General features: G+C 55.0%; 1 protein-coding gene across 3 annotated transcripts in view; it reads left to right on the top strand.

Moving 5' to 3' along the window:
• LAMC3 (laminin subunit gamma 3) overlaps window positions 1–23,115 on the top strand; it is an 89,515-nt gene that overhangs the window by 16,037 nt on the left and 50,363 nt on the right. For all 3 annotated transcript variants that reach the window (XR_012424246.1, XM_045373951.3, XM_045373950.3), the window contains exons 2-8: window positions 2,622–2,926; window positions 8,409–8,539; window positions 12,509–12,675; window positions 15,928–16,116; window positions 16,194–16,311; window positions 18,747–18,845; window positions 22,771–22,907. Coding sequence is in view for 2 of the 3 variants with exons in the window: in XM_045373951.3 (XP_045229886.2) it covers window positions 2,622–2,926; window positions 8,409–8,539; window positions 12,509–12,675; window positions 15,928–16,116; window positions 16,194–16,311; window positions 18,747–18,845; window positions 22,771–22,907 (1,146 nt within the window). In the remaining variant the exon portion in view is untranslated. The remainder of the gene's footprint in view (window positions 1–2,621; window positions 2,927–8,408; window positions 8,540–12,508; window positions 12,676–15,927; window positions 16,117–16,193; window positions 16,312–18,746; window positions 18,846–22,770; window positions 22,908–23,115) is intronic.

Raw genomic sequence — 23,115 nt, 5'->3', positions numbered from 1 at the left:
GGTATTCTTTGAAGGACAGAAGTTTTGGTTTTGATTAAGTCCAGCTTATATATTTTTTCTTTTGTTACCTGTGCTTTTGGTGTCATTTCTAAGAAGGCTCTTCTAGCGCAAAGTCCCAAATATTTACTCCTCTGTTTTCTTCTAAGAAAGAAGTTTTAGCCTTTTTTGTTTGTTTGTTTTGAGACGGAGTCTCGCTCTGTCGCCCAGGCTGGAGTGCAGTGGTCGGATCTCAGCTCACTGCAAGCTCCGCCTCCCGGGTTTATGCCATTCTCCTGCCTCAGCCTCCTGAGTAGCTGGGACTACAGGCGCCTGCCACCACGCCTGGCTGGTTTTTTGTATTTTTTTGTTAGTAGAGACGGGGTTTCACTGTGTTAGCCAGGATGGTCTCGATCTCCTGACCTCGTGATCCGCCCATCTCGGCCTCCCAAAGTGCTGGGATTACAGGCTTGAGCCCCACCGCGCCCGGCCTTTTTTTTTTTTTTTTTAAAGACAGAGTCTCGCTCTGTTGCCCAGGCTGCAGTGCAATGGCGCGATCTCAGCTCACTGCAACCTCCACCTCCTGGGTTCAAGCAATTCTCCTGCCTCAGCCTCTGAAGTAGCTGGGATTACAGGCGTCCGCCACCATGCCTGGCTAATTCTTGTATTTTTAGTAGAGATGGGGTTTCACCACGTTGGTCAGGCTGGTCTCGAACTCCTGACCTCAGGTGATCCACCCACCTCGGCCTCCCAAAGTGCTGGGATTACAGACATGAGCCACTGCACCCAGCCTTTTAGCTCTTACCTAGAGTGAAGATGTTTTGGCAGAGGACTAGGGTGGCTTGTCCTTGACACCTAAGGAAGATGGTGATGGCAGTGGGCAGCCTCCTGGGGGTCTCTGGGACCAGGGATGGAAGGATCAGAGAATAGAAAGCCGGCCATGGGGAGGGGACTGGGTGAGTTCTGTGCTGCTCTGGGGAGTGAGAGGCTACTGCCAACGATAGAGACGCAGGAGGGACTCCCTGCGTGGGCCATTCTTCCCTTCATTCATTCGTTCCTGCACCAGCACTCAGTGAATGCCTGCCAGGTGTCAGACACCTTGCTAGGTGCTGGGGTGGCAGAGATTACCAAAGAGACACCTGGTGCTGACGATGAGGAGCTCTGTCCAGGGTGGGGAGCCACCGCTGAGCAGGTAACTCTGCAGGAGGCTAGCTGTAGGGTCACATTGCAGGAGGCCCCCTCCCCTGTCTTGGGGGGATGTCAGAGGTGTGGATTAGGGCTTAAGGTTGAGTTGGGCTTCTGCGAGGAGGGGGTACCTGGATGGAGTCCTTAACGTAGGAGGGTAGGGGGAGATGTTGGCATTTCAGGCAGTGGGGAAATTGCCTTTTAAATTCAGGCTGTACTTCCTTCTCATTATTGAAATCATACCCACTCTCAGCGTAGACGCCAGATACTTCCCAGCTCGAACTGTGGAAGGCGGCAGTTCTCCCGCACCCGCACCCCAGCCTCCCTCTCCGCCTGACTGTCTGAGCCGTTTCTGTTCCCTGATGCATCCTTATCTCCCAGCCCTGTGCCTGCACTGCCGCGTCGGGGTTTTTCTCTTTTTAGGCATTGCCCGTTGACATCCCATGAGGGAAGAGGAGGAATTGGGAACCCCCTTCCCTCTACCACAGCCACCCTTCCTACCCCAGGGTAGCTGAGTCATTGTGATGCAGTCAGGTCCGCTGTTGAGGACGCTTCCAGGGTGGAGCGCAGGGCAGGCAGGGGCCTAAAGCCTGCAGATCCCCCAACTGGATGTCGGGGGCATGTGGGGGAGTGGGGCTAAAGCCCAGGGAAGGGAGAGGCCGCTGGAAGCTGGGGGTTCAGGGAGCAAGCAGAGGGGCTCAGGAGGAGGCCAAGGCAGGCAAGGGAGAGGAGAGCAGGTGGAGGCCCCAGGACAGGGGACTTTCGAGGTGACGAGCATGATCAGAGGCCCAGGAAAGGAGGCGTGATCAGGGGCCCCTGGCTGTGGCCACGGGGGCTGTGAGTGAGGTGACTTTGCAAGTACAGTGTCTTCTGTGGAGTGGCCCAGAGAAGCTGAATTGTAGTAGGTTGGAGGTTGAGTTGGGAGATGAGGCTGTGGGGCAGTGGATTTACACCTGTCTTGGGAAATTTGGAAGATAGAAACTTGGAGCAATAAGGGGTCCAGGGAGGATTTCGTGAGGATTAGGAGATCTGTAGTCATTGCAAGGGAATGAGGCCGAAGGCACAGTGCAAGGATTGGCTTTGGTGGGGTACAGTAAAAGAAATAACTTTCTAATAGTAGAGCAGGCTTTCTTAGAATGTGGCAACATCCCATTGCTGGAGATACTTGAGCAAAAAGAGATGGCTGCCTATCAGGGGTGTTGCAACGGAGATTCCTGTGCAGGGTGGCAAGTTGACCCGGAAAAGGAACAGCAAATACTTGGGAAGCATGCGGGCATTGTCCTTCCCAGTGCCCCAACAGGCATCACGAATGGAGGGTGGCATGCCCTGTCCCAAGCTCTAGACAGCTTCCAACGATCCATCCACGCTAGAGCATGCAGTACAGCCGTCTGCCCTCCCTGGACCAGGATTCCATTCCTCCCACCCCTTCCATAAAACGGGCCCTGTCTTCCTGGCTGCAGGGAAGGCTTACGAGATCACGTATGTGAGGCTAAAGTTCCACACCAGTCGCCCTGAGAGCTTCGCCATCTACAAGCGCAGCCGCGCCGACGGCCCGTGGGAGCCCTACCAGTTCTACAGTGCCTCCTGTCAGAAGACTTACGGCCGGCCCGAGGGCCAGTACCTGCGCCCTGGCGAGGATGAGCGCGTGGCCTTCTGCACCTCAGAGTTCAGCGACATCTCCCCGCTGAGTGGGGGCAATGTGGCCTTCTCCACCCTGGAGGGCCGGCCCAGCGCCTACAACTTCGAGGAGAGCCCTGGGCTGCAGGTGAGAGAGGAGTGGGGCTTGGGGCGTCGGGACGGGGTTGGGATTGGGTCATGGCAGTAGGAGGGTCTGATGTGCCAGGACACACAGGGTGGGGGACCTGCAAAACCCCATGTTTATTTTGTTTTTTTTTTTTTTCTGAGTCTTGCTCTGTCGCCCAGGCTGGGGTGCAGTGGCGCAATCTCTGTTCACTGAAACCTCCGCCTCCTGGGTTCAAGCTATTCTGCCTCAGCTTCCCAAGTAACTGAGATTACAGGTGCCTGCCACGACGCCTGGCTGATTCTTTTTTGTATTTTTAGTAGAGATGAAGGTTTCGCCATGTTGGCCAGGCTGGTCTCGAACTCCTGACATTAAGGGATCCACCCGCCTCGGCCTCCCAAAGTGCTGGGATTACAGGCGTGAGCCACTGTGCCCGGCTGACCAGCAGCACTTTCTGTGATGACGGAAAGCACCTCTAGCTGCATTGTCCCATGTGGTGTCGCCAGCCACCATGAGATGTGGCCAGCACAGCTGAGGAACTGGATTTTATATTTTATTTAATTTTAATACATTTTAACTTAGATAGCCACATGTGGCCCGTGGCTGCCACGTTGGAGAGACCGCTGCAGGGTGGTGGGAAGGCACACACTGTGACCAGTGTGGTGCTTGGCACGTAGGGCGTACCTACCCATGCTCTGGAGATATGCGTGCATGACAGCTCCCCGTCCTTGTCCTCACGGTAGAGAGGACGGCAGGCCTGTGGCCATGTCGGTCCGTTCAGGGCCCTCCAGTTCAGCCCACACAGGTCCACCCAGGTGTGTGGACCTGCCGGTATTGGCACCCATCTGTGTCCACGTTACTGTGTGTCCATAGCTGTTCATCTACACATAAGTGTGTTGGGCAGCTCTCCAGTCCACCGGTCCCCAGCCCCTGACTGCAGACTGGTACTGGTCCGAGGCCTGTTAGGAACTGAGTCACAGCAGAAGGTGAGCGGCGGGCAGGTGAGCATTCCAGCCTGAGCTCCGCCTCCTGTCAGATCAGCTGCTTGTGGCATCGGATTCTCCCAGGAGCAACTGGGTTGCATGTCCTCATGAGAATCTAATGCCTGATGGTCTGAGATGGAACAGTTTCATCCCAAACCACCGCCTACCCTGTTCGTGGAAAAAATTGTCTTCCACAAAACCTGTTCCTGGTGCCAAAAAGGTTGGAGACTGCTGCTCTAGTCCATTTCCCCGGGTTCGGACCCAAGACGTGTCTGAACCCGGGGAACCTGCCCTCTCCTCCCCTCCAGACTTTCAGAGCATCTCCTTTGCCCATCTGGGATAACGAGGGAACCAGGGTTAGAATCCTGCTTCCAGAGGGGACACCGAGACCCAAAAAGAAGTTGCATCCTGCCAGCAATGTGCAGCATGAGAACACGTGGAGCCGGCTGTGCCGGGGTCCCCAGGACCACCCTTGGGTTTAGTGATTCACTATAAGGACTCATGGAACTCAGAAAAGCTGTGAGGCTCAGAGCTGCAATTTTTTGCAATGAAAGGCTACCGGCTAACATCAGCCAGGGGAGAGGCACACGGCCAGGTGACAGGAGGGACCAGGCTCTGAGCGTCCAGCTATTCTCCCAATGCAGTGGAGTCACACACACAGCACGTATTTCCCCAGAGCCACATGTGACCGTGTGCACAGAGTACTACCAACCTGGAAGGCCAGAGTTTTATTTTTAATTTTTTTTTTTTTTTTTTTTTTGAGACAGAGTCTTGCTCTATCGCCCAGGCTGGAGTGCAGTGGCCGGATCTCAGCTCATTGCAAGCTCCGCTTCCGGGTTTACGCCATTCTCCTGCCTCAGCCTCCCGAGTAGCTGGGACTACAGACGCCTGCCACCTCGCCCGGCTAGTTTTTTGTATTTTTTTTTTTAGTAGAGACGGGGTTTCACCGTGTTAGCCAGGATGGTCTCGATCTCCTGACCTCGTGATCTGCCCGTCTTGGCCTCCCAAAGTGCTGGGATTACAGGCTTCAGCCACCGTGCCCGGCCATTTTTTTTTTTTCTTAGACAGTGACCTCGTCTCACTATGCTGCCCAGGGTGGTCTCGAACTCCTGGGCTCAAGCGATCCTCCCACCTCAGCCGCCCAAAGTGCTAGGCTTAAAGGTGTGAGCCACCACACCTGGCCTGAAGTCCAGTGTTTTTACTGGAGGTTGGCAGTGTAGACACAGCTGACCGCCTGTGTGGCTGACCTGTCTCCAGCCCCTCCAGAGGTGAAGCCGATTCTGTGTGGCCCAAGGCCCCCACCGCAAATCAATTTATCGGCATAGACTGTGTAGTGTGGCCAAGGGAAGTCACTCTTACCAGGTGGGACATCCAAGGATATGGAGGTGACTCCCTTGGGTCCAGGGCAAAGGGCCAGGCCCCTCTTCAGGCAAGCCAAATCCTTTATCACACAGAACCACATCTGCAGACCTCCAGGCCCTGCTTATCCCACTAAAAATGTACACATGTCACCATGATTTTGTTTACAAATTACAATTTCTTCTCCATGGGTTCCAAAGCTCTGTGGGTTAGAAAACGTCAGCTGAGATCAGATGAAGACAGGCAGGGAGGGCCGGCCCCTGCTCCCACCTGCGTCTGTGCAGCCACCACCCCGGGGACATCCTTGGCCATTGGAGGTTTTCTGTCTCGTTGCCTCGTGTGTTCTGGACACTGTCCCTGATGGAGAGATGATCTTTCGAGAAATGTCTCCCCTGCTGCTTCTGGATAGAAACCAAGAGCAGAGGCCGGGCGCGGTGGCTCAAGCCTGTAATCCCATCACTTTGGGAGGCCGAGACGGGCGGATCACGAGGTCAGGAGATCGAGACCATCCTGGCTAACACGGTGAAACCCCGTCTCTACTAAAAAATACAAAAAACTAGCCGGGCGAGGTGGCGGGCGCCTGTAGTCCCAGCTACTTGGGAGGCTGAGGCAGGAGAATGGCATAAACCTGGGAGGCGGAGCTTGCAGTGAGCTGAGATGAGGCCACTGCACTCCGGCCTGGGCGACAGAGCGAGACTCCGTCTCAAAAAAAAAAAGAAACTAAGAGCAAAGCAGGACAAAGAGAGGCAAGTCCACCTTGCTCTTTCCTCCTGATGCTCCCCTGGACACATTTAGGGGGCAGGTGCTTTCTCAGAGGACACAGAGCTTGGAAGGAAGGATGTGGCTGCTGGGTCTTGGGCCCCTCTGACCCCCATGGAGCGGCCTAGGACTTTGGAGGAGAAGGCCGACCTGGCTGTTGCAGAGTAAGACCGCCAGAGTTGAGTGGCCGCCTGAGCACCCCTTGGACATACAGCCCAAGTTGTCCACCTCCTGCTTCTCCTTCATACCACGGCCTGAGTCCTGGGATCCATCCAGAATCAACTCCAGCACCTACTTGTAGCTTAAGCTGGAGTTCCAGTGCCTGGGGTCAGTGGGGCTTGCCCTAAAATGATTTTTTTTTCTTTTTTTTGAGACAGTTTCACTCTGTTGCCCAGGCTAGAGTACAGTGGCACAATCTTGGCTCCCTGCAACCCCCTGCCTCCAAGGTTCAAGCAATTTCTCTCACCTCAGCCTCCCAAGTAGCTGGGACTGCAGGTGTGCGCCACCCCACTGGCTAATTTTTGTGTTTTTAGTAGAGACGGGGTTTCGCCATGTTGCCCCGGCTGGTCTTGAACTCCTGGTCTCAAGGGGTCTGCCCACCTCGGCTTCCCAAAGTGCTGAGATTACAAGTATGTGTCATGGTGCCGGGCCCTAAAATGACCTTTAAGGCACCAAGACATGCCCCCTGCAATTGAGGCTAAGGCTTCTCTCTCCCAGTGTCCATCCTATGTCCCAGAGATTTTGATCCCACTCCTTTACTGCCATTGTCCTTGCAGACTGATGGATTGGGTCACAGGCCAGGAAGTAGAGGCAGGAGACCTTGGGCAGGTCATTGCTGTCTCTGGGCCCCACTGGCATGATAAGGGCATTGGGGTAGACACAGCTGGGGCAGACCAACCTAGTGGTTAAAGCTGGGACCCTGGGATCAGGTAGACCAGAATCCCGGCTCTGCCATGCATGGGCTGTGCAAGTTACCCTATCTGAGCCTCAGTCTCCTCATCTCTAAATGGGGTTAATAACAATACGTACTCCAGGGTTACTGTGAGGCCTGAGCGCTAACCACACAATATGTGTCAGTAGCCGCTGCACCTCCTAGCTCTGACATCCAGTTGGTTTGAGTTCTCCAGGTGGCACTTTTTTCTGGAGAAGGAAGCGTCGCGGTGCCTTCAGCTCTGGACTGCTGGGCTTCCCCACCCCAGGCCTTAGCTCCTCGTTCGGCAGCATCAGAACCTGGGCACTTGTTAGAAATGCAAGCTCCCTGGCTCCACCGCTGACCTCTGAATCAGAAGCTGCACTTTAACCAGATCCCTGAATGCACGCTGACCTTTGGGAAGTGCATCCTGGGGTGGTCCGGGCCTGCGCACTGCCACTTTAGTGTTTGGGTGCTGGACCCCTCTTCTTAGCCGAGGCATCCTCCAGCAGAGTCCTCGGGTGCCTGGCGGTAGCTCCGGTTGCCGAGCTGTGGGGGAGCAGGAGGGGCTGCAGGCCTGAGTCACGCTGGGGCAAAAAGACGACCTGCCAGGAGCTCATTTTCTGTACTGATGGGCCTGATTGCTAAAGCAGGGGCTCCTGGGCGGAATCAAAACGCTGATTAATATTCAGCTGGAGCCGCTGCTGCTGATGGTAACAGCAGGCAAATGAAAATGTCAGTCTTCACGTGGGTTTTCCCCGACTCTGTTTCCTCCATGCTCTTCCGTGGGGAAGCTGCTCATTCAGGAATCAGCAGGTATTTCTCGAGCGCCTGCTAGGGTCAGGCAGAGCCCAGGGCTGGGGAAGCAGCGAGAACAAGGGGCCACAAGTCCCTGCTCTCGTGGAAGAGATGTCACCTGGGGCAGGTGACCTGTCCACAACAGCCTGACCCTCAGCATGTGAGAAGCCAAGAAACCCAGGGCCTGCTGCACGCCAGGCCTCACTGAGCAGGGGAGAAGGTCGCGGGGGCACACCGTCCCCCAGCTGTATCCCTGGAATGGGGTGCAGGAGCCCCTGGGAAAAGCCAGGTGACCTGCATAGCGGGGTCTTCAGTGGGCTGCTTCGACCCCTGTCCCTGCCAAACCTCAGCTGCTTCCTGAGCATGGGCCCGACCTCACAGCCAGCGCTGACACTGGCTACCCTCCTCCAGACACCTTTGTAGGGGAAGTGCTATTTTTGTTCCATTTCACAGATGGGAAAATGAAGGCTCTAAGACATTGAAGTTGCACCAGTCGGTGGCCTAGCACCCAGGTTGGGGTGACTGCCAAAGCACAGCCTCCTTATTTCTGCAGCATTCTCAGAACTGGCCTGAGCTTGACCTGTCCCTGTGTCCCAGGAGCCCCTGGGGCAGCCAGCTGGACCTGCCAGCAGAGTGATAGGGGTAAATACTAAATACTCAGGAACCTGCTGATGGCGCCTTCTCCCCTCTGCCCCAGGAGTGGGTCACCAGCACCGAACTCCTCATCTCTCTAGACCGGCTCAACACGTTTGGGGATGACATCTTCAAGGACCCCAAGGTGCTCCAGTCCTACTACTATGCCGTGTCCGACTTCTCTGTGGGCGGCAGGTAGGCGGGAGAAGGGAGGCAGAGTTCCAGGACCCAGACCTGAGAGCAGAAGGCGGCTGCTGTGTGGGGGCACAGAAGCCAGGTGTGCCCCAGGGGAGAGGGAGGGAGCACCTGCCATTCAAGGCCCTGGGGTTCCCCACCCAGCCCACCTCCTGCCAGGTCCCCTGCATCAGCTGATTTGCCATGTGCCAGACACACTGGGTCTTGGTGCCCATTGTCCCCTCAGCCTGGAGGTTCCTCCCTCCCTCCCTTCCTTCCTCCCTCCCTCCCTTCCTTCCTCCCTCCCTCCCTTCCTTCCTCCCTCTCTCCCTTTTTTCCTCCCTCCCTCCCTTCTTTCTTTCCTCCCTCCCTCCCTTCTTTCTTTCCTCCCTCTCTTCCTACTTTCCTCCCTCCCTCTCTTCCTACTTTCTTTCCTCCCTCCCTCCCTTCCTCCCTTCTTTCCTCCCCCCTTCTCTTCCTACTTTCCTTCCTCCCTCCCTCTCTTCCTTCCTTCCTCCCTCCCTTCCTTCCTTCTCTCACTCTCTTTCTTTCTGAAGGAGTTTTGCTCTTGTTGCCCAGGCTGGAGGGCAGTAGCGCAGTTTCAGCTCACTGCAATCTCCACCTCCCAAGTTCAAGCAATTCTCCTGCCTCAGCCTCCGGAGTAGCTGGGATTACAGGCGTGCACCACCACGCCCAGCTAATTTTATAGTTTTAGTAGAGACTGGGTTTCTCCATGTTGGTCAGGCTGGTCTTGAATTCCCAACCTCAGGTGATCTGCCTGCCTTGGCCTCCCAAAGGGCTGGGATTACAGGTATGAGCCACAGCCCCCTTCCCCTTTCTAGTATGGGAATATTACTGGCTCCTCTCTGGCCCCTGGTCCTGGTCCTGGTCCTACACACCCTTAGCACCCGTCAGTGCCCTGGGCAGTTTGTCTCTCCTCCAACATCTGTCCCCTCTAGGAGGCAGGGGCTGCCCAGGAGGAAGAGGCCCATCTCTCACCTCAAGTCCCAGGGCCTGTCTTGCACATGGCCACCTGGCAGTGGGTGCCCAGGGAGGGCTGTGGGACAAGGGAGGCACAAACGTCTTCCATGTCAATGTTTCTCAGGTTTCTTTGAAAGGAGAGAGGAAAACAGGTGCCTTCCTGCCCCAGTCACATGGGGACGGCAGACACTGATCAGATTGCTCCCCAGTGAACACATCAGCCCGCGCCAGGATGACAAGGAAGGGGAGGAAAGGGAGAGCATGTGCCTGGGCTCAGGGAGGACAGGAGCTGGCGCTGCAGACGGGACCCGGGAGTGGGAAGGCTGGGGTTGAGGACCAGGGGACGGCCAGTGTGGCTGGGTGGAGGGTAGGCAGGCAGACGTGGAGAGGTTGGCAGAGTGTCGAGGCCTGGGCGGGTTTAGCCTCACCCGGCAGTCAAGAGGAAGCTGTGGAAGGATTTGGTCAGAGTAGTAACAGTCAGATTTTTAAAACACCCCCAAACCCCTGACAGCCAAGTGGGGCGGATAAGAGGAGAGAGGAAGTTGAATGTCAGGAATCAGGGTGGGAGGTGGCAGCTTGGACCAGAGGGCTGGGGTTGGGGGAGCATGGGTCTGAACGCAATTGAGGATGGAAACACAGCTCTGTGTGTGAACCATGGGCCTTGGGAGTGGGGAGCGGGGATGACACCGGACTCTGGGCCTCCACAGTTCAGAGGCACTTGGGTGGCATTAGAGAGATGGAGAAGGGGGCAGCATGAGGCTCAAATGCCTGCTTTGGGTGTGTGAGCTCCAGGGAAGGCCAGGGCTCGTCACTGAGAGCCCCTACGGCCATGAGGATCCCCCTGCTCCAACCTGCCCCCTATGTGAGTCAGCGGGAGGAGCTCCCCAGGGAAGGCGGCCGTGAGCTCCAGTGCCTGCTGTCAGGGAACTTTGGGCCAGAGGACATCCAGGTTCCAGCTGCCAGAGCCAGACGACCCTCAGACCGCAGCTGACTGCTCATGGCAGGGGACAGGTGGCCCCAACAACCTGTGTTCACAGTGGAGCCCGTGGGGTCTCAGTCTCCTTTCCCGGGTCAGAGGGCGGGTTGCAGCATCTCCTCCAAGGCAGGGGCAGTCCCTCGTCACTTCCCTGGTGACCACTGTCCCAGGATTGCCTGGCGCCTGCTTCACCCCAAGAAACCCTGGGGTGCTGCCTGCCTAACCTGGACCCTGAGTGGAAGCCGAGCCGCGTGCCCTACCACACACTGTGTCCCCATATCAGCTAAAGCACCTGGAGTCCCAACAGCAGTTGGCGATTGGTCAACACCCGCTGAGGGTAGAGCGTGGAATGTGGCTTAGGGGAGCCACTGAGTGGCCACAGAGGAGTGTCCAGGAGCTAAGGGTCCACGTAGAGTCGGCGAGGACGGGCTTCAGGTCCAGCTCAGCCACTTAGCATCTGTCAGTTCCAAGGCCTGAGCCTGATGCCTCCTGTGTGAAATGGGGACACTAATGTCCCTCCCACCTCCGGTGAGGCTCTAGGGAGAAGCTACTGCCTTGGCCAGGGGCAGAAGCCATGGCCTCTGAACAGCTCGGGACAGGGACAGTGGTTGGGACAGGGACAATCACTCACAGAGTCAGGCTCTGCCAAGCATGCCGCGGGGTCCCAGGGCACCCCTGTTCCTGCCTGATTCCACCCATCTCTTGACCCTGGGTGTGGAATGGGGACACAGGCCGGGGCTGCTCTCAAAGATGCTGTATTTGCCCATTCTTGTACTGCTGTAAACACCTGAGATGGCTATTTATTTATTTATTTATTTTTGAGACAGAGTTTCACTCTTGTTGTCCAGGCTGGAGTGCAATGGCACGATCTCAGCTCACTGCAACCTCTGCCTCCCGGGTTCAAGCGATTCTCCTGCCTCAGCCTCCAGAGTAGCTGGGGTTATAGGCATGCGCTGCCACACCTGGCTAATTTTGTATTTTTAGTAGAGACTGGGTTTCTCCATGTTGGTCAGGCTGGTCTCGAACTCCTGACCTCAGGTGATTCGCCCGCCTTGCCCTCCCAAAGTGCTGGGATTACAGGCATGAGCCACCACGCGCAGCTGACGGTAATTTATTAAAAGAGGTTTAATTGGCTCACAGTTCTACGGGCTGTACAGGAAACATGGTGCTGGCATCTGCTTGGCTTCTGGGGAGGCCTCAGGAAACTTACAACTTAAAATCATGGTGGAAGGTGAAGAAGGAGCAGGCCCATCACATGGCCAGAGCAGGAGCAAGAGAGGGAGAAGGGGACAGGGTGGGGCGGAGGGGCGGGTGCCACACACTGCTAAACAACCAAATCTCATGAGAACTCACTCACTTTACAGTGCCGAGCGGGGAGGGTGCTGAACCATTCAGGAGAATTCCAACCTCATGATCTGATCACCTCTCACCCAGGCCCCACCTCCAACACTGGGGATTATAGTTTGACATGAGATTTAGTGGGGACACAGATCCAAACCATATCAGACATAGACTTACAGGGGATTTGGAGGGACTCGGGGGCTGTCCCTGTTTGGGGTATCCTCTTTCCTGCCCTTTGGGACACCGTTAAGGGATAGCTGCTGGAGGCGGTCCCCTCAGCCCCCCACACCTGTGCCGCTGTGACTGCCGGCTCACTCTCCACTCGGGAGGCTAAGGTGACTTCTTCCTGGGTCCCTCTCAGCCCCCAGGTGGGGCTCCTGCCAGGTAGAAGCGTTCTGTGGCGGGCACTTGCTAGCTGGTGGCTTTGGGCAGCTTCTCCCTGCCTCACTTTGCCCATCCATTATATGGGGGTGGTAACAGGCTGGTGAAGACGGAATAGGTTTGTTCCAGAGCTCACCAGCACAGTCAGTTCTCTGTTACTGCTGCCCCCAGGGCACATAGGTGTTCAGTGAGGGCCAAGATTGAGGGTGGAGTCTGGCTCACACCTGCAAACAGGGGCTACCTGGTGACTAACCCCTTATCTGCCCTGCCGGCACCTGCGGGTCCCCTTCCTCCTCCCTGTCTTTTCCCAGGTGCAAGTGCAACGGGCATGCCAGCGAGTGTGGCCCCGACGCGGCGGGCCAGTTGGCCTGCCGGTGCCAGCACAACACCACCGGCATAGACTGTGAGCGCTGCCTGCCCATCTTCCAGGACCGTCCGTGGGCCCGGGGCACTGCTGAGGCTGCCCACGAGTGTCTGCGTGAGTGTCACGGGGCATCAGGGACCTGAGGCTGGTGTTGCAGGTGGGGAAACGAACTCCCCCGAAACCTCACAGTAGTGGCTCCTCCTGGGTACGCCTGGGGGGCAGCTCGGGGTCTCTCCGCTGCTGCAGAGATGAGGACGAGCGGAAGGGGAGCCTGGGGAGGGGGTGTGTTTAAGCCTCGGTCTGTCCTCCACTAAGTAGCTCAATCTTGGCCCTCACTGAACACCTACTATGTGCCCTGGGGGCAGCAGTAACAGAGAACTGACTGTGCTGGTGAGCTCTGGAACAAACCCATGCAGAGGCGCCTGTGGTGGGAGGGCCGGAAGGTCCCTGACTTACTTCTTTGTGTTAACCGCTCCCAACCCAGCTGTTAATCAGAACCAGGCTACCCCACAAGCAAGGGGGTGCCGACGGCCCACCCAGACTCTTCCACGGGCCCCCAGGCAGCCCTTTGGTGTCCCAGCCCCCATGCGATGTGGCTTTGACCACCTAACCTCAGAGAAGCGCTGGAGAGAGGATGATGCCATCATGTCGTCTCCAGGGACACAGGCCAAGAGCAGGGACCCCCTGACTTCCCTTCTGGCTACGGCGCCGGCTGCAAGACCCACCCTGTGCCCAGACAGCCTGGTCTCCTCCAGGTTTTCCATGCACAGCCGCTGTTGCTGGCTGCTGGATCCCAGCTGGTGCTGGTGCTACTGGCAAGAGACACATCTTCATTCACAGGCCCGCCAGGCTCGCTGGGCGGGCAGCTTGGCCTCTGGGCCCCACTGTCCTCTTGGGCCTGGGCCACTGGTGACCATAACCGGGGCTGGGCCGGGGGGGCGGGGGGCTTGTTCTGAGGGTGGGGCGCTGTCTGCAGGAGCTGCCCTTGCTGGCCTACCTCCACCAGGGAGTCCTGGGGCCAAGGAAGCTGTGCTGGCTGGCTTCCACCGTCCCAGCCTGCTGCTGTCTCCGCGGTGGGGACACAGAGGCCAGACTGCTTCTACCATGTCCTCAGCCGTGTGGTCACATCTGTGTCTCTCAGTCAGCAGCCTGGGAGCCAGGGTTTCATGCTTGACCCTTCATCCCCACCCTCACCCGCAGCTGAGACAGACCCGAGCCCTGAATTCTGGCCCATCAGCATCGCTCCAGTCTGTCTAACTTCTGTCCATTGCAGCCGATGCCTTGGGCCTGGGACTGCCTCCTCTCCCTGCACACCTAAAGTTTCCTCTTCCCTGCTCTCCATGCTCCCAACCCTCCCCTGCCTGCAGCTAAGGCTCTTTTCTTTCTTTCTTTTTTTTTTTTTTCTGAGACGGAGTCTTGCTCTGTCGCCCAGGCTGGACTGCAGTGGCCAGATCTCAGCTCACTGGAAGCTCCGCCTCCCGGGTTTACGCCATTCTCCTGCCTCAGCCTCCCGAGTAGCTGGGACTACAGGTGCCCGCCACCTTGCCCGGCTAGTTTTTTGTATTTTTTAGTAGAGACGGGGTTTCACCATGTTAGCCAGGATGGTCTCGATCTCCTGACTTTGTGATCCGCCCATCTGGGCCTCCCAAAGTGCTGGGATTACAGGCTTGAGCCACCACGCCCAGCCATGGCTCTTTTCTTGAAACAAGGCCTCACTCTGTCACCCAGGCTGGAGTGCAGTGGCACAGTCATAGCTCACTGCAGCCTTGAATTCCTGGGTGTGTGTTCCTCCCACCTCAGCCTCCAGAGTAGCTGAGACTACAGGCACATATCACCATGCCAAGCAATGTTTTGTAGAGATAGGTTCTCACTGTTGCCCAGGCTGGTCTTTAAACTCCTGGGCTCAAGCAGTCCTCCTACCTTACCTCCCAAAGTGCTGGGATCACAGGCGTGAGCCATGGCACTGGGCCAGGGCTTTCTAAAGGACAAATTTAATAACATCCATCCCCTGCTTAAACCTTCCCATGGCTCCCCCTTTGCTCCCAGCTAACGTCCACTGACCACGGCAGCCCAGCTTCCCTGGAGCAAGCTCTGCTAGCCTCTGACTTCACAACTGCCTCTGCACTGCAGGCCCCCACTGCACAATGTCCCCGCTTCCCTGCCATCACACGACATGCCGCCTGCAGCCAGCCTCATGGCACACCCACACCAGGCCATGCTTCTATCTCTGGATGTGGGGTATCCCCTGGGCTTTACCCCGTGTCTGTGATGCCCTTCCCGCTTCCTCTTCCTCTGCCTGGCCTATTCCTCACTGCTCAGCCTTCAGATTCAGCGCGGCTGTGACTTCTTTTTCTTTTTTTTTTTTTTGAGATGGAGTCTTGCTCTGTCGCCCAGACTGGAGTGCAGTAGTGCGATCTCGGCTCACTGCAAGCTCCGCCTTCCGGGTTCACGCCATTCTCCTGCCTCAGCCTCCCGAGTAGCTGGGACTACAGGCACCCACCACCATGCCCGGCTACTTTTTTTTATTTTTATTTTTAGTAGAGACAGGGTTTCACCGTGTTAGCCAGGATGGTCTCAATCTTCTGACCTTGTGATCTGCCCGCCTCGGCCTCCCAAAGTGCTGGGATTATAGGCGTGAGCCACCGCGCCCGGCCACGGCTGTGACTTCTTCTGGGAAGCCTTGTCCCACCACCCTAGCACAGCCGCAGGGGCCCCTTCTTTCGGCTCCCAAAGCCCCCCGCCTCTCCTGTCCCAGCCCCGCACCTGCAGGGGGTTTGCTTGCTTGCTTGCCGTCTGGCCTGTGGGCAGCAGGAGGGCGGCAGGTGTACGTGGCTCCGCACCTTTCATGGATGCACCCCTGAGCTCACTCTGGGAGCCGAGACAGAGCCAGTCCCACACACAGACTTTTAAACATGATTTAATGGGGAAATGAAAGGTGACTTGTGCTTTCTGTACCCCTGAGTGACCTCACACAATAGTGAGATTCACACTGTTATTATGGCTTGGAGGACCTACAGGAGATTTTGGAGTGAGCCATGCTGCTGCTCCAGAAGGCAGCCAGCCTCTGATCAGTGCCCGTCTATCTGGGTGTATATCCTGGTTGCCTGGGAGGGTCCTCTTTCTGCCTGTTGTTTCCGTGTATTTACTAACGGTGTCCCCTTTGCTCTTAAGCGTGTCCTGTTTTGGAAAATCAATTGAGCAGTGTCTAACCTTGATCAAGCTGGGCCTGAACTCCATTCTGGACCATGCTCTTGCCCTTCTCTTTGCACTGCCTGCTCATGTAGCACAGGGAGGCTGACTGGCACAGATGCCCCCTCCTATCACATCACGGGGGACTCACACACCTTTCCCTGCTCCTGCCCACAGCCTGCAACTGCAGTGGCCGCTCCGAGGAATGCACGTTCGATCGGGAGCTCTTCCGAAGCACAGGCCACGGCGGGCGCTGTCACCACTGCCGTGACCACACAGCCGGGCCACACTGTGAGCGCTGTCAGGAGAATTTCTATCACTGGGACCCGCGGATGCCATGCCAGCCCTGTGACTGCCATTCGGCAGGTGAGTGGGCTCCACATCCCCAGCCTCCAATCCCCGCCCCTCCTGGCCTTCACTGCCCTGTGCCCTTCCTCTCCCAGGCTCTCTGCACCTCCAGTGCGATGACACAGGCACCTGCACCTGCAAGCCCACTGTGACTGGCTGGAAGTGTGATCGCTGTCTGCCCGGGTTCCACTCGCTCAGCGAGGGAGGCTGCAGGTGAGGGCAAGGGACGGCCTAGTATGGACACATTGCACGGAATGACAAGAAGCAGGAGGGACAGGCTGTCAGTAGTGCCTCCCCTCCCCATCCCTTCCTGTCTGCAGCTACCTCATCTTAATCCCGGTGAGGACTGGGGAGGCCAAGAGACAAAAACAGACCATAATGAGACCAGGCTGAGCCCTGTGGCAGCTCAGCGGATCTTGCGGGTGGAGGGCAGGCTTCCTGCAGGAGGCGCTGCATAAGTGCAGGGAGAGGGGAAGGACAGGTGTTTGAGGCGGGGCGGGGGGCACGGGGGACCTCCGGAGGAGCTGTGGATCGGTGGGAAGCAGGAGTGGGTGAGGAGGAGGCTGAGTGGAGGCTGCAGCAGGAACGCCTGGGCAGCCTGCATGGGGATTTGAGTGTGGAGAAGGAGAGCAGGGCAGATTCCAGAGCCCACTGCAAGGAGTTGCTGACAGGACATGGTGACCAGGGGGTCGAAGAGGAAGAAGGGGTGAAGGCTAACCCTCGGGGTTCTCTGGGCCTCTGGATAGCAGGGTGTGCAGTGTAGGGAGTGGGGTGGGAGAGGCTGAGTGTCATCTGGGTATGCTGAGTCTGGGACCCAGTGGGACAGCTGAGGGCAAAGAGGGGCAGGGGCTCCTGGAGTCCGGACCTTACCCCAACACATTTGCCATCACTTGATTGAGAAAGTATACAGTGGTCAAAAAACAAACAAAACAAAAAAGCTGTGATAAATTTAGAAGCACTTTTTTTTTTTTTTGAGACAGATTCTTGCTTTGTCGACCAGGCTGGAATGCAACAGTGCCATCTTGGCTCACCGCAACCTCCGCCTCCCCGGTTCGAGCAATTCTCTGCCTCAGCCTTCTGAGTAGCTGGGATTACAAGCGTGCACCACCATGCCCAGTATCTCTATTTTTTTTTTTTTAAGGTGGAGCTTGCTCTGTCACCCAGGCTGGAGTGCAGTAGCGTGATCTCTACTCACTGCAACCTCCGCCTCCCAGACTCAAGTGATCCTCCTGTCTCAGCCTCCTGAGTAGCTGAGACTACAAATGTGCACCACCACGCCCGGCTAAGTTTTGTATTTTTTGGTAGAGATGGGGTTTCGCCATGTTGCCCAGGCTGGTCTCGAGCTCCTGGCCTCAAGTAATCCACCCTCCTTGGCCTCCCAAAGTGCTAATAACAGACGTGAGCCACTGCGCCTGGCCCAGAAGCACTTTTAAGTGAACTTGCTTCGGTTAATAACAGGCATCCTTGTATATTTGAAAGGCAGTAGAAACACGTTGGCGATATCTAGGAGATCTCTGATTCCTCATAAAATATTTGATCGTTCTGGGCATAAAACTGACCATGAGATGGGGCCTGGCTGTTTCCCTGGGGTCTTTCTGACCTCTGGACCTTTGCACATGCCACACCTCCCACCCCTGCCCCCTCTCCCCAGCCTGTGGCTCACAGCCTCCTGCTCATTCTTCAGGTCTCAACTGAGGGGCCCCTCTCTCTGGACGCCTTCCCTCCCACCTCCCCTTGCCTGCACCCCCAGGCTGAGTCAGAGGCCCTGCAGTGCGGGCATAGCCTCTCGTACATCTCCTATAACACATATCGTGGTACAGGGTCTGTGTAATCTGTCTGTCTACACTGGACTGTGGGATTCACTAGGGAGGAACCATGTCTTGTTAGATGAGTGGATGGATGGAGGGAGGGATGGAAAGATGCATGGATGGGTGAATGAATGGGTGGATAGGTGGCTGTGGGACAGAAAGATGGAAGGATGAATAAGTGGATGGAGGAGTGAGGGGATAGATAGAAAGATTCATGGAGGCCGGGCACGGTGGCTCACTCCTGTAATCCTGGCACTTTGGGAGGCTGAGGCAGGTGGATCACCTTAGGTCACAAGTTCAAGACCAGTCTAGCCAATATCGTGAAACCCTGTCTGTACTAAAAATACAAAAATTAGCTGGGCGTGGTGGTGCATGACTATAATTCTAGCTACTCGGGAGGCTGAGACAGGAGAATCACTTGAACCCAGGAGGCAGAGGTTGCAGTGAGCCGAGATCGTGACACTGCACTCTAGCCTGAGTGGCAAAGTGTAACTCTGTCTCAAAAAAAAAAAAAAAAAGAAAGAAAGAAAAGAAAGAAAAAGAGAAAGAAAGAAAAGAAAAGAAGAGAAAAGAAAAGAGATTGGTTCATGGATGATGAGTGAGTGTGTGGATGAAGATGGAAGGGTCCTGGATGGTGTGTGCTCGTGGGCAGATGGACCAGTGTACCAGTGATGGATAGGTCACTTCCTTGGCAAGATGGGAACAGTAAAGCCAGGTAAGGCTCCTGCATCAGCCTCACTCCTGATGTTGGGAGCAGGGAATGCTCCCTTCCCAGGATGAGCTGTTCCCACTCTGAAGTTGCTCATTGCCCGTTTTCCCCTTGTCCTGTCTCTTTGGCAGACCCTGCACCTGCAATCCCGCTGGCAGCCTGGACACCTGTGACCCCCACAGTGGGCGCTGCCCCTGCAAAGAGAATGTGGAAGGCAACCTATGTGACAGGTGTGTGAGCTAATCCAGCAGTAAGCTTGCTGGAAGTGACCTGGGGGCTCACTGATGAGGTACAAAAGCTGTGGAGTGCGGGAGGAGCAAGGGGCACAGTCTTCATGGACTTGGGTGACCTTGTCACCCTGTGCCCTTCCTGGAGCACCATGTATCTGTCATACAGGAAGTTACTCAAAAGCTTTATGGCACTGTTTATGCTTTGATCCAACACCACTGATTATTCATAAGCTGAGAAAATACATGTCTTAGCTTAGAATCCTGAAAAGAAAGAGCTGGAAGAATAGGAGAGACCATCTAATCCAGGGATAGCAAATACACGGTGCTCGTACTACCACGTACTGTGGCAGACATCACTAATGGAGCACTATCACAGCCCTCCCCTTTCACACTCACTGCAGACATAGCTAATGGAGCACTATCACAACCCGCCCTTTTCACACCCACAGCAAAACATCACTCATGGAGTATTATCAACCCTCCCCTTTCACATCCATGACTGACACCACTAATGGAGCACTATCACAATCCTTTCACACCCACAGCAGACATCACTAATGGAGCCCTGTCACAGCCCTCCCTTTTCACACTCATGGTAGACATTACTCATGCAGCACTGTCAATACACCCCTTTCACACCCACAGCAGACATCACTAATGTTATACCCATGGTAAAGATCACTAAAGGAGCACTACCACAGTCTTCCCCTTTCTTACCCACAGCAGATATCACTAATGGAGCACTATCAAAACCCTCCCTTTTCACACTCATGGCAGACATCACTCATGGAGCATTTTCAACGTACCCCTTTCACACCCACAGCAGACATCACTAATGGTATAACCATGGCAAACATCACTAAGGGAGAACTATCACAACCTCCCCCTTTCACACCCACAGCAGGCATCACTAATGGAGCATTATCAACCCTTGCCTTTCACAGCCACGGCAGACATCACTAATGGAGCCCTATCAACCTTTCCCTTTCATAGCCATTGCAGACATCACTAATGGAGCACTACTACAACCCTTCTTTTTCACTACCACAGCAGACATCACTCATCACACACAGACATCACACACCCCTTTCACACCCACAGCAGACACCACTAATGGCATACCCACGGCAGACATCACTAAGGGAGCACTGTCACAACCCTCCCCTTTCATACCCACAGCAGACATCACTAATGGAGCACTATCAACCCTCCCCTTTCACCACGGCAGACATCACTAATGGCATACCCACGGCAGACATCACTAAGGGAACACTATCACAACCCTCCCCTTTCACACCCACAACAGACATCACTAATGGGGCACAACAGTCTTGGCCATGAGCCCTACTACAACTTCAGGATCCTTCTTAACACCCTGCTTCAGGAAGCCCCTACCCATTGAGCTGGATTTTGAGCCTGTCTGCCATCTTTGCAGTCTGATCATGGTACAAATGGGGCTTCTGAAGCTCTGCAAGTCAAAGGGGCTCTCCCAATGCCACGAAGTTCATAAACTTCCTCTTTCAAGTGTTCAAGAGGCCTTCAAGCTCCAGCAGTGCAGCCAGCAGACAAACATGGGTTTAGCTCCTTGGGTACACACTATCTCTTCTTCCTGGCTTTGTGTCTGACATTCCCCAGAGCTGTTTGGAGAAATGGCTGATTCTGGGGCTGGGGCTGGAAAAAGACAAGATAAGTCCAAGGCGTCTTATAGTGCCAGGAAGCAAGGAAATGCTGAAAAACAGAGACAGACACAAACAAAACAACCCAAACCAGAATGCAGGCCCATGTCAAAAGGACACAGGAGCCGACATGAAAGAGCTCTCAGGGCTGAAACAATTTGAGCAACAAAATAAACAACGATAGTATTGGATTATAACCCAGAGAATAAAGTCAAATCCACAAATCCATCCTGATGTAAATAGACGATTGAATACATAAATAGATGGGGATGAAGGGACAAACTTTCCTTGCAGAAGAATTCCAAGTGATGAATGTAGAAATGAAGGAACTAGAGAACCACTGTTCAAACCTCACAGCGGTAATTGCTACAGGCAAGAGCTGCTGATGAATGCTGACATTGGTGGGCAGAACTTTAAGGAAAGGGGGGACATTTGCATAGCCTCAAAATATCTTTTAATTACTGGGGTGGCTTGAACATCTGTCCATGGGTTCTTTGATACTCTTCCCTCCAGGAAGTCGAGCTTAATCCCCCTCTTTTTGAGACTAGGCTGCATTTAGTGACTTGCTGCATTTTTTTGTTTTTGTTTTTTTGAGATGGAGTTTCGCTCTTTCACCCAGCCTGGAGTGAAGTGGTGTGATCTCGGCTCACTGCAACCTCTGTCTCCTGGGTTCAAGTGATTCTCCTGCCTCAGTCTCCCAAGTAGCTGGGATTATAGGCGCCCACCACCATGCCTGGCTAATTTTTGTGTTTTTAGTAGAGATGGGGTTTCACCATGTTGGCCAGGCTGGTCTCGAACTCCTGACCTCAGGTGATCCACCCGCCTCAGCCTCCCAAAGTACGTGAGCCGGCTGGGCGCAGTGCCTCATGCCTGTAATCCCAGCACTTTGGGAGGCCGAGGTGGGTGGGTCACAAGGTCAGGAGTTCAAGACCAGCCTGGCCAACATAGTGAAACCCCGTCTCTACTAAAAATACAAAAATTAGCCAGGCGTGGTGGCGTACACCTGTAGTCCCAGGTACTCGGGAGTCTGAGACAGGAGAATCGCTTGAACCCGGGAGACAGAGGTTGCTGAAATCACGCCACTGCACTCCAGCATGAGCAACAGGGCGAGACTTCGTCTCAAAAAATATAAAAATAAAAAATAAATAAAATAATAATTTTTTAAAAAGTGCGTGAGCCACCGTGCCCGGCCTATTCACTGACTTGCTTCTAATGATTGGACCGTGGTGATTGTGCAGTGGAGAAGACTGGCAGACAGCACCCTCAGCAGGTGATGGAAGTCAGCATCGCTTGGATGTCATGTGGGTTTCCTGTGCTCCCACGTGATGTGACAAGAAGGGCACTTCACCTCTGTGTATTTCTTTCCCAAGCCTATAACCCTGGTCTAATCATGAGAAACATCAGATATTCTAAAAATACCTGATCAGTGCTTTTCAAAAAGTGTCAAGATAGTGGCAGATATGGAAAGACCGAGAAGCAGTGATAGGTTGGAGGAGAACAAGGATAACACTAAATGCAATGCCATGTCCCGGATGGGATCCTGCAGCAGAAACCAGACATTAGAGGAAAAAGTGGAGAAATCCTAATAAAGTCGCTGGGTGTGGTGGCTCAAGCCTGTAATCCCAGCGCTTTGGGAGACTGAGGAGGGCGGATTGCCTGAAGTCAGTTCGAGACCAGCCTGGCCAATATGGTGAAACCCCGTTTCTACTAAAAATACAAAAATTAGCCGGGCATGGTGGCAGGCGCCTGCAATCCCAGCTACCCGGGAGGCTGAGGCAGGAGAATCTCTTGAACCCGGGAGGCTGAGGCTGTGGTGAGCCAAGATCGCACCATTGCACTCCAGCCTGGGCCACAGAACAAGACTCTGTCTCAAAAAAAAAAGAAAAAAAATCCAAATAAAGTCTGGAGTTTAGTTAACTTAGTTTTGACAAATGTACTGTGGTAATGTCAGATGTCAGCATCAGGGGAGGCTGCCTGAAGCAGGTATGGGAACAATCTGTAATGTTCTTGCTATTCTTCTAGAATTCTGAAAAAAAATTGTTTTTAAGTTTCTGCAGTGATTCTAGACTCTCATTGGTCCAGGTGGGATACCCTGGTCCCGCCCCTTCCTGGCTGATTTCTGAAAAAATTTTGTTTTTAAGTTTCTGCAGAGATTCTAGACTCTCATTGGTCCAGGTGGGATACCCTGGCCCCGCCCCTTCCTGTCTGATTCACGTGACCCTGGTGAGCATGTCCTGCCTCCATTGCAGATGTCGCCCCGGGACTTTTAACCTGCAGCCCCACAATCCGGTCGGCTGCAGCAGCTGTTTCTGCTATGGCCACTCCAAGGTGTGCGCGGCTACTGCCCAGTTCCAAGTGCATCACATCTTCACCGATTTCCACCAGGGTAAGAGGTGCCCCCTGCAGACGTCTCCCAAGGTTCTGCTCCCAGCCTAGCGGCAGATGGTCCTGCCCTGGGGAGATCTTGCACTGGTGGATCTCCCATTGAGGAGAGGAGCCACAGGCCTGCACAGCCTAGGTGGGGTCGGGGGTGAGATAATGGCTCCCCAGTGCCCACCTGCGACCCCCAGCTCCCTCCCCAGCCTCTGACTCTT

Source organism: Macaca fascicularis, chromosome 15 (assembly GCF_037993035.2).
Source record: "Macaca fascicularis isolate 582-1 chromosome 15, T2T-MFA8v1.1".
In the NCBI taxonomy this organism is placed as follows: domain Eukaryota; kingdom Metazoa; phylum Chordata; class Mammalia; order Primates; family Cercopithecidae; genus Macaca; species Macaca fascicularis.
Note: the sequence above shows the minus strand (reverse complement) of the source record. Positions and strands in the feature narration are given on the sequence as shown.